Genomic DNA, 12,047 nt, shown 5'->3' on the forward strand with positions numbered 1-12,047 from the left:
CCTTAACTGTGTCAATGACACAATTTGTGGTGAATGAAAAGACCCCACACCCATGGCTTATCCCATAATTTTGGTGGTGGAATTCTGGAGAGAGAAACATTATCTTATGGGACTGATTTGTAAGGGAAATACAATATACCCTGCAACTTACGACCATAGGTATTTAAATAAAATACTGCTGGCAAAATCGGTATGTGATGGACAAAAAAAAAAATTACTTAGGGGCTCATTATGATGACGGATGGACTGGCTCCGTCCTCCACGGTGGCCTGAACCGGGACTGTCCGCCATGCATGCGGCGGTCCCGCATACCCTATTATGATGGAACCGCCACCGCGGCTATCTTGTTCTGCACCGTTAACATTGCGGCGGTTGCTTCTGGCAGAAGAGCATGTTGTGCATTTCAGTGCATTAAGTAACAGGCACTACACTGTGCCTGCCACTTGGTGCAGTGAAATGTTGGGGGGGTACCATGGGTACCCCCCCAGTGCACCCTCACCTCACCATACCACAAGGGGGGCTTTCAATGGGTCCCCAAGAACAAACTCCTCCTGCCATTCAACGGCAGGGCTGGCTGGAAACCGCATCATAATTTGGCAGACGGTGTTTGATAGGCACGCCACCATTTTGTGGATGCAGAACTCTACACCGGGCAATTGTAACAATTGCCTTGGGGGGTTCCATGGCGGACGGGCTTTGCCTCCCCCGCCGTCTGAATCCCACTGGCATCGTAATATGGTGCTGGGAGTATTCAGGTACGCAGAGCCGGCGGACCTCACCGCCAGCCCAGCGGTGGCAGTCCTTCCGCCATCATAATGAGCCCCTAAGTGAGCAATAAAAACTATAGGAAGGGGTTATTTGAAGGATATGGATTTGGCTATGGATATGAGCAATGGTAGATTAAAGGATCCTTCTTTGTAGTCTCCCTGTGTGGAAGAATTAGGAACTGGTGGGGAGAAAATTAAAACATGATGCACTGAATAAAAGTAGGGATGGGAATAACTTGTGTAATTTGCTGTTACGAAGTTACGTGAAAGTACAGCAAACTTATGCGACATTACGCGGAATTACACAAAGAGTGTAACCTAGGGTTTAGTGCCATTTTCTTATCACAAAATGAACCCTTGCTTCCAAAATGGACCTGAGGGTGCATTTTGCGCTTTGAAACTAGTGCTAAAAGTAACAGAACAGGAACAGCAGCAGCCTCTCATGCTCGCTAAGTTAATTGTTCCTGTGCTTCGGTGGTAGGATTTTTGTGTTAAATTACTCATGATTACGTGAACGGACGTACTTTAGTATTTCTTGGTGATACCGCATACAAAAGTAACAATAAATTGCCTACATTTATCTGATTACTTTGGCCTCATTAAAATTTTCGCCCAGGCTTAAATAAAAGTAAAGCTGAAAGAATGAATGTAACAACTTAAGGTTCTGTTAAGTAAAAAAAGGAATAGTGTGCATCGTCAAACTGTGTGGACATTTTCTATGGCAGTACTATGGTAAATGCCACTGGGAATGACTCTGTTCGACCCTTTATAACTAAGGAAGAGTGGAGGAGCAGATTATATATGAACTATGGATGTGGGTCCCAGTTTGTCCAAAATCACAACAAAGCACTTATTCACTATGGTTAACCCTGGTATGCTGTGTGTCTTTGGCAATGAGCTGTACATTCAATGGTCAATAATTCAGTTTGCTGATCTTCATCGCGGCTGGAAAGTGAGCCCCCCTATTCCTGCTTACTGCAACAACATTGAAGAATATGCTTATTGCACAGTGGGGGAACCTCTTAGCACATGAAAGCAAGACTGCTAACGCATAGACAAACCAAAGCTCATTATCAATGTTACATACCTGGGCTCCCTGGAGCAATATGGCCATGGGCATCTTGCATGGGAATATTTTGGCAATGTTCTTCTGCCCCAAAGATAACTACGGGCAGCATTTTGCCCCTGAGCTAGTTGAGCATGGCTGCTTTGTTTAAGTCTAAATTAATTGAAGAATGGCCCCTCCTGTATTTGATTAATAGCAACATTGCTCAATGTGTGGACTCACATCTATTAAATGTACGTTGTCAGCCAGGCCACTTCTGTATCACCCTCCCAAACTGTTACATTACAGCATTGAGGTGTAGTGCTGTGGCAGTACTGCCATTCTGTCATACAGAGGTAGGTATGGCTGTTCTCTTTCCTGATTTATTACTGGAGGGTGTGTGTTACACTTCATTTTCAATGCATGCACAATTATTTAATTTATGCACATTTATTGCTCGGTACTCTCATAGCTGTGCCATTTAACTGTTCTTCTTACTGTAAATATTCTTTCTTGCACACAGGTGGACCTAAAATGCAGAGGTTTTTCAGACTGGGGATGAGCCTGGTTTTCCTTCAAGCACTCTGCAGTGTCCCAGTAAGTAAATTAATTCATTATGAAGATCTAATTCGGTTTTTATCCTGGTTTCATTACATTATACTTCTAATGTAGGGCAAAACATGATAATTTGTGGCTATGTTGCTCACATCGAAGTGATTCCCTCCTTCTAGCAACTACTGGGTCGTTATAACTTACCTTCAGGGTAAACACAAGACAGAACGATTCTGATATCATACTATAAACATTGGGTAAATTGTGTCGGCCAAAATAATTTACTTTAAAAACCTATTTCCAAAAAGAGCGCTAAATTGGAAGAATGACGTGTTAGTAAGAGATTTGAAATATTGGAGCATTTACTGCTGGTTAAATCATGTCTGTAATAAATTAATTATTTACTTATGCAGATGCCATCTCTAGATTTAATCCGTAATTCCCAGCATTTACCTTAGATTTTGGTATTTTCTTTGGTCAACACCTCGAAGTATGTGTGGGGGACTCTTGCTGGGGGCACCATTCCACCCCTCTTTGCCACATGGTCAGTGTAGGTGAATGTGGTAGTTCCATATCAGGCTATATCTATGTTTGCCAGCAGGGTGGTCACACCCATCAAGAGCCAAATTGTATGCTGACCTAGATATTTCTCTACCAATTAGAGCAGTAAAACTTTCCTGCATCTTTTACCTCCTCATTTTATTTTCAAAACTATTTTGCATTTCGTTGTCCCACAAATTCACCATTATAAATGCCTTCATGTCATCTAGGTATGATTACTACTTCAGACTTCTCATTGAATCTACCCTAAGGCTGAAAATGACCCAGAACGCAGTTGCTTGGATGCGTCTATGTCTTTACTGAGAGGAACACATCAACCCTCCTCCCTCATCCTTGTCCTGGCTTGATATTTGGGAGTGCAATAAATGAAAAATCTCAGTTTGCTCCACATGGCCCTGTTCGCTTTCTTTTCCTCTCCCTTCCCCAAAATTCCAGTGGTACTATCATACCAGCAGATATGTTCCTTGTCCAGATCCCGTCTAGGAGCCGCGCCTTCTCTGTATCAACATTGTTATGTGGAATTCGGTGGCTCTAACCTTACTAGGTATCCAAGCTGTAAGTTTGAAGAGCTCTCCTCTGGTTGGCCTGGAATATCCAGTGCTGCTGCAGTCTGTTACTAGCTCTGCTCACCCGTACCTCGGCAGCAGTGATGGCCCAGAACAGTGACTGGATCAACCAATCAATCAATCAATCAGGGGTTTATAAAGCGTGCTACTTACCTGTGAGCATCTCAAGGTGCTGGGGTGAGGGGGGGGCTAGGCAGCTCCGGCTCATTCCAAGAGCAGGGTCTTGAGGTCCTTCCTGAAGATGTGAAGGTTAGGGGAGCATCTGATGCTGACCGGGAGCTTGTTCCAGGTTTTGGCTGCAATGTAAGAAAAGGCCCTTCCTCCTGCTCTGCTTCTGGAGATGCAGGGGGGTGTCTGCTAGGGCAAGGTCAGCGGATCGGAGATTTCTTTTGGGTGCGAGGAAAGAGACTCGATTGTTGAGGTATTTGGGTCTGATGTTGTGGAGGGATTTGTAGGTGTGGGTGAGAAGCTTGTAGGTTATTCTCTTCTCAACCGAGAGCCAGTGTAGGTCTCGAAGGTGTTGTGTCATGCGTCCATGTAGTGGGTTCCCGAGGACGAGTCTGGGTGCGGTGTTCTGCATGGTTTGGCGTTTGTGTAGGAGGGTCCTGTTGATGCCGGCGTAGAGGGCATTTCCGTAGTCCAGTCTGCTGGTTATGAGTGCATAGGTGACGGTTTTTCTGTGTTCGGGCGGATCCATTTGAAGGTCTTTCGGAGGATGCACAGGCAGCTAAAACTGGTGGAGGTGACAGCGTTGATCTGGCGGGTCATGGTGAGAGAGGATTCCAGGATGATGCCAAGGTTCTGAACGTGGTCTGTCGGGGTGGGAGGACTCCCGAGGGCAGAGGGCCACCATGTGTCATCCCAGGCGGAGGCAGAGGGTCCCAGGATGAGGGCTTCTGTTTTCTCAGTGTTGAGCTTCAGTCAGCTGTCCTTCATCCAGGCAGCGTCGTCCCTCATTCCTTCCTGGAAGCTGAGCCTGGTGTCTTCAGGATCCTTCATGAGGGAGAGGATGAGTTGGGTGTTGTCAACGTAAGATACTATGTTGAGCTCATGCTGTCTGACCAGGACAGCGAGGGGGCCATGTAGATGTTGAAGACCCTGGGGCTGAGCGATGATCCCTGTGGTACTCCGCAGATGCTCTCTTTGGGTTTGGAGATGAAGGGGGAAGTCAGATCCTCTGTGTTCTGCTGAAGAGAAAGGATCGGATCCAGTTGAGTGCGATTCCTTGTATCCCGGCATCGTGCAGTCTGGCTTCGAAGGTGTGGTGTGAGGCGCTGGTGAAGGCCGCCGAGAGGTCTATTAGGATGAGGGCTGATTGTGTGTCCCTGGTCGAGTAGCATACGGATGTCGTTAGTGGTGGCGAGGAGGGCGGTCTCTGTGCTGTGGTTATGCGGAATCCGGACTGGAAGGTTTCTAGGATGAAGTGCTCTTCGATGAATACGGTCAGCTGGGCATTTACAACTCTTTCTGTGATTTTGGTGGTGAACCGAAGAAGAGAGATGGGCTGGTAGTTCTTCAGGTCTGTAGGGTCAGCCGTGGGCTTCTTCAGGAGGGACTTGACTTCTGCCTGCTTCCAGTCGGCAGGGAAGGTGCCGGATTGGAGGGAGACGTTGATGGTCCGTCCTAGTTTGGGGTGATGGCGGCCTTCTGGTAGATGTGTGGTGGGCAGGGGTCCATGGGGGCTCCCAACCGGGTTTTCATCATGGTAGTGGTGATGAGTTCCACCATGGCTTTTTGTCATGGTGGTGATGGTTGGCTGGTGGGTAGTGGATGGGGAAGGGGTGGTGAATAGTGTCTGGTCACTGAAGTGGTCTTGATCTTCTGATAGAAGTAGGTGCCGAGCTTGTTGCAGAGTTGCTGGGATGGTGTGACATTCGTAGCCTCGCTGGAGGGTTTAGTGAATTACTGTATGACGTTGAAGAGTTCTTTGGCGTTCGTTGCATTGGTGTCGATTTTGTTTTTGATGAAGGTCCATTTGGTGTCCTTATGAGCTGGTGGTAGTCCTTCAGTGCGCTCCTATAGTTGTTTAGGTCTTCTGTGGTCTTATGGCTTTGCCATATTTTCTCGAGGCATCTGTGGGTATGCCTGGTGACTTGGAGTTCGGTGTTGAACCAGGTGGCCTTCAGGGGGGATTGTTTGTCAGGGTGGCTGCGGAGTTGGCGTCGGTCATGGTGGTGGGCGGGTCTTAGAGGATGGTGGAGTTGAGTGTTCCTCTGTGATTTTGCTCCAGTTCCTTTGTGGCAGGCGGTGGGCCAGTTTGGGGCGGTGGTGGTGTTGGAGGTGAAGTGTACGGATTGGTGGTCGGGGCAGGGGGGGCTGCGTGGTGTGGCTGAAGTGGATGTTTGATCCTCCTGCGAAGATGGGGTCGAGGGTGTGTCCTGGTGTGTGTGTGGAGGTGTAGACAAGATGCTTCAGGCCTAGGTTGGAGAGGTTGTCAAGGAGGGCGTTGGAGTCAGGGTTGCTGTGGTTGTCGAGGTGGAAATTCCGGTCTCTGAGTAAGATGTAGTCCGTGGAGGTGATGGCATGGGTTCGATGAGGTCGGTAATTGATGTTTTGGCCGGGGTCCCTGGGGGTCTGTAGGCGAGGTTAACGTGGAGCGTGGTCCTGGGGGAGGTCCGAATCTGGAAGTGGAGGTGTTCTGTGGTGGAGTGGTGGTCACTCGTGCAGGAGGTGGAGAGTCGGAGGGAGGTCTTGCGTGCGATGGAGAGTCCTCCTCCTGGGCGGTGTGGGCCACTGACAATACAATAGGTAGGCCTCTTTCTCCACAGGTCAATTGTTTTATTCAATGTTTTCTATGTTCTTCCTTCAGAAAAGCAACATGTAATAATATTAGACTGCCTGTGCCCTAGCAGATAGTTTTGTTAGTGGGATAAAGAAAAGATAATTTACTAAAACTGTCAAATACAATTGTTAATATGTCCTCTTCTGTATAATCTGTGGGAGGGAGTATGTAGTGGCGCCCACATTGAATCAGTCCACCTGATTCTGAAAATCGCAAGGTCAAATCAATCTTGGCAAGGCAGGTTCAGCTTTCTGGTGTCAGTGAACTGAAAGTGAGCTCTCCAATGGCTCATGCAAGATACAGTTTCTGGATGAATTGTTGTTCTAAATAGTTGGAAAGCTGGACAGTGGTAAATGATTGCTTGTCACTGGAACTTTATAGGCATATACTGCTTTTGGCTGGAAATGTAGCAGCATTTGTTGACATATTTAAAGTAAATAAACACAATAATATACAGAAAGCACAATGACAGCACAAAATAAAAGACAAGAAAGGCACAACAACACAAAAATCTGTCAAAATAGCATGCAACTCAGCCACAGCACAACACAATATTACATTGCAATGAAGCAGCTAAAAAATACAGTAGCACAAACAACAATGTAACACATCTCAACAACAGTGAAGTATTACACAACAAATATGCACATGCATTTGTGTAACACATTACCACCTCCTACAAGCTGTTTTCATAATAGGATGGTAAAAGTTGTTTGCACAGAAACCTTCCTTCACTTACTTACAAGTGGCCTATGCTATTCATAGCACTTAAAACCAGTTTCTGATTTCAGACTAGGCTGAAATTCTGAAAGGAAGAGGACAATATAGCACACCTTTCCTGTTAAATGCATGGGCCGTGCTCTTCATCCTTACAAGGAAGAAAGAAAAAACGTGGAGGTGAATGGGCATGAATAGGGGATGTTGGTGATCTAAGAGACAGGAACACGGTTCTGCAGACTTATACTAACGATTTCCTCTTTACTTAAATCTACATAATAAAGGTGGTGGGTGAAGCTGCATAGTAGTTAAACAGTCTGCTTTGCAGGACACATTTTTTTCACTTGCCTATAAAATGCTATAATTGTGCAAAAAAGCATGTGCCTGAGTTCGTCTGCTCAATTCAGGGAGGATTTACAGCCTCACACCAGTTATTATTTGATCTCATTAACTAATCTCTCTAGAAATACACTGTCAAGTCACTAATACGTCCTGGTATGCAAAAATAAGTACCAGCGGTCGTTGAGGTGGGGGGAAGATTGCACTGGCAACTACCTGAACAAATTAATCATGGGCTGCACAGCTTCCTGTGATATTGAAAGTAACAGTTAAATTGTTACAAACAATAATGTAGTTATACTCCTGAATTCCTATGCTTCAAAGTGTGTGGCCCCAGGCAGATGAGGAACGCTTGACCATTTCTTGCTTGGCATTCTCTTAGATGTGGAGTCTTCATTTTCACTTTTCATATGCAATGTCCTGACACATGTGTTTCATTTGAGTACCCAAAGTTTATCAGACTATTTCTTCAATCCCAGTCATAGTCAGTTTTTAAGACCAGCACAGCGGCAGCGCGCATGCACTGCTGGCTCAGCAAGACTGCTGGAGTAGAGTGTGGGAGAGAAGCTGTGCCCTCTCTCCTCCCATATTTTTATTGGCTTGTGTCATTGTCTTTCGTAAACGCTGCCTTCGTCTTTGTTAATGGGCTTGTTAGTCCCTCCTTAGTACTGTCTTGTCTTCATTTGTACCCTCCCATGGCTACTGGCTCCTTTACTTTGGTTGTTTCACGGTACCTGTTATTTAGTCTGTAGGCACTATTTACTATATTGATTTTGTCTTACTGCAGGCCTGACATGCTCTGCTTCAGCTGAAACCGCAAGTGTTTTTTAAGCAGCATGGCCACCCCCGTAACATGGGCGCACACTTTCAATCACTTTAACCTGGCATTATCTGGTGTCTGTGTCAACCCTGTGTATCACAATGAGCTGCTCCCAGTTTTGGTGTCGCTAGTGTAAGTGCAGTATTAAATTTGTGAGTGCAAGCATCTCACAAAAAGTGAAGGACTGGTCTCACACACCACCTGGTGTCATGCTTCATCATTGAACAGTCCTCGCTCTCTAAAAACTTGGTTTGTTAGAGGGCGGGCATACACCTGATGACAGGGATGCACTTCTAAATTAAGTGGGGGCCCAAAGAAAAAAGAAAGTGGATTAAAAGGCCATTATGGGTGTCAGCTTAAATTTTATTAGTGCCGGCATCCATATGGTGGTTTAAAATAAGGTGATCAGTGTGATGGGAATATTAGTGTCCCCCAACCGCTGTGAATGAGGTCAACATGTTTCTGCCTGTAGGACCATCTGGGTCTGCGGAATTCATCAGGACCATGAAAGAACGGGCTCCACTCTTACCACACTATGGCCAGAGGGTTCCACTTAGTGGGGTGATAGCGATCACACTCCACTATGAAATGGCTAGATCCTTTATGCCCTGAGATGAGGTCAAAATGGCCCCATAGGAGGGAGGGGACAGATGAACCCTTTTGGTCCAAGAATGTCCAATGGCGTGATTTCTGCCTCTATGCCAAGGTCTGCATGCCTCTGCTCCTCACTGGTCATGAAGTATGACACCCGGTGGTTTGTGAGACCAGCCCTTCACTTTTTGTGAGATGCCTGCACTCACAAATTTAATACTGCACTTAACTAGCGACACCAAAACTGGGTGCGGCTCATTTTGATACATAGTTTGTGTTGGAGGCTGCCGTCTACCAGTACCCCGTGCCTCTGGTTCCCTTAGCCCAGATTTATCTGTCTTCTGTGGTTATATATGTCTGTTTCAACCCCCCAAGTAAAATGGATTTAGAAATGGTTAGCAAATTAAGTCATGCGAATTCCAAGTAGCACATAATCGTTTGCTAATGGGCTGAAGCTGACAACAGCACATCTGTGTTATATGCCATCTGTACTAAAGCCACCTGATGGGTTGTTTCAAAAGCCATTTTTATTGACAACAACACCACCAATAATGCCACCAATACCACCACCACCTCCACCAACAATACCAACACCACCAATACAGGCACCACCAATACCACTAATACCACCACCACCAATACCCCCCCAATAACACCACCACCACTACCACCAATACCATCACCACCAAGACCACCAACACAAATACCACCAATACCACCACAACCTGTACCAATATCACCACCACCAATACCACTACTACCACCACCAATATCACAACCACCACCAACACCAACACCACCACCAATACCATGACCAATACCACCACCAACAATACCACGACCACCAATACCAATACCACTACCAATATCACCAATACACCCACCACCACCAGCAATACCACCTCCAATACCAACACCACCAATACAGCCACCAATACCACCACCACCACCAATACCACCACTACCACCAATACCACTGCAATACCAACACCATCACCAATACCATCACCGCCACGAATACCACCAATACCACCACCACCAATACCACCACCACTACCACCAATACCACCAGCAATACCATCACCACCGCCAACAATAGCTCCACAACCACCAATACCACCACCACCAATATCACCACCACCAATACCACCACCACCAATACCACCACAACCAATACCACTACCATCACCACCAATACAACCACCAATACCACCACAAATACCACCACCACCAATACCACTACTACCACCACCACCAATACCACCACCAGAAATACCATACAACCACCCCACTACCACCAATACCACCAACATCACCTCCACTGCCTTCAACACCACCAATGCCACCACTGTCAATACCACCAACACCACCACCAATTCAACCAGCACCAATACCACTATTACCACCACCATCAATACCACCACCTCCACCAGCACCAATACCACCACCAATACAACCAGCATCAATACCACCACCACCAACACCACCACTGCCAATACCACCGCCACCAATACCACCACCACCACCTATACCACCACCACCACCACTACCACTACCCATACCACCATCACAAATACCACAAACACCACCAATACCACCACCACCAATGTCATTACCACTAGCACCACCAATACCACCACCACCACCAATACCACCACCACCAATACCACCACCAGTAATACCACCACAGCCAATACCAGCACCAATACTACTACCACCAATACCACCGCCACCATAACCAATACCAGCAATATCACCAATACCACCACCACCAAAACTGCTACCACAATCACCACCAATACCACCAACAATACCTTCACTAAAACCACGACCACCACCACCAATACCACCACTACCATCACCAGTACCACCACTGCCAAAACCATCAAAACTAATACCACTGCCACCACCAATACCATCACCACCACTACCATCAATACCACCAACTCCACCACCACCAATAATACCAACACCAATACCACCACTACCAACACCACCACCAATACTACCACCACCACCACCAATACCACCACCACCACCGATACCACCACCACCAATGCCACCAATGCGACCACCACCACCACCAAACACACCACCAATACCACCACCACCACAATACCATTACCAGCACCACCAATACCACCACCACCACCACCAATACCACCAATACCACCACAACCATCAATACCACCAATAACACCGCCAATACCACATCCACCAATACCACCACCACCGATACCACCACCATCTATACAACCACCACCACCAATACCACCACCACCAATACCACTACTACCACCAATACCACCACCAATACCACCACCACTAATACCATTACCACCAGCACCACCTAATACCACCACCACGAATACCACCAACACCACCACCAATACCTCCACCAATACCACCAATACCACTAATACCACCATCACTACCAACACCACCAATACCACCACAACCACCAACACCACCAGCTCCACCAATACCACCACCAGCATAAATACTACCAGTGCTAATGCCACCATCACCAATCCAACACCACTAGCACCAATACCACCGCCAATTCCACCACAATACCACCAATACCACCACCACCACCAATATCACAACCACCAATACCACCACCAATACCGCCTCCATCACCAATACCACCACCACCACCAATACCATCACCACCACCACGAATACCACCAACTCCACCACCACCAGTAATACCAATACCACCACCACCAACACCACCACCAACATCACCACCAATGCCACCACCAATACCACTGCCACCAATACCACCACCACCAATACCAATACCACCACCACCAATGTCACTAATGCAACCACCACCACCAAACCCACCACCTATACCACCACCACCACCAATACCAACACCATCACCACCAATACCACCACCACCAAACACCAATACCAACACCATCACCACCAATGCCCCTCCACCAATACCACCACCACCACCACCAATTCCACCACAACCATCAATACCACTTATACCACTACTGATAGCACAACTGCCAATACAATACCAATACCAGTACCAGTACCACCACCACCACAAATACCAATACCACCACCACCACCCATACCACCACCACCAATACCAGTACCACCACCAATACCAGTACCACCATTGCCAATACCAATACCACCTCAATACCAATACAACTTCCACCAATACCAATACCACCTCCAACAATACCACCACCACCAATATCACCACCTCCACTGATACCTTCACCATCAATGACATCAATGCTGCCACCACTTCAGCACCTCTTGCTCACTAGTAATAGCA

At 46.9% G+C, this 12,047-nt stretch overlaps 1 protein-coding gene across 1 annotated transcript in view; it reads left to right on the forward strand.

The window, feature by feature from the left end:
• LOC147711300 (SPARC-like protein 1) overlaps window positions 1-12,047 on the forward strand; it is a 703,822-nt gene that overhangs the window by 122,937 nt on the left and 568,838 nt on the right. Inside the window, exon 2 of the mRNA XM_086920139.1 lies at window positions 2,336-2,409. Coding sequence (XP_086776265.1) covers window positions 2,336-2,409 — 74 coding nt within the window. The remainder of the gene's footprint in view (window positions 1-2,335; window positions 2,410-12,047) is intronic.

Source organism: Lissotriton vulgaris, chromosome 5 (genome assembly GCF_964263255.1).
Source record: "Lissotriton vulgaris chromosome 5, aLisVul1.2, whole genome shotgun sequence".
Lineage (NCBI taxonomy): Eukaryota > Metazoa > Chordata > Amphibia > Caudata > Salamandridae > Lissotriton > Lissotriton vulgaris.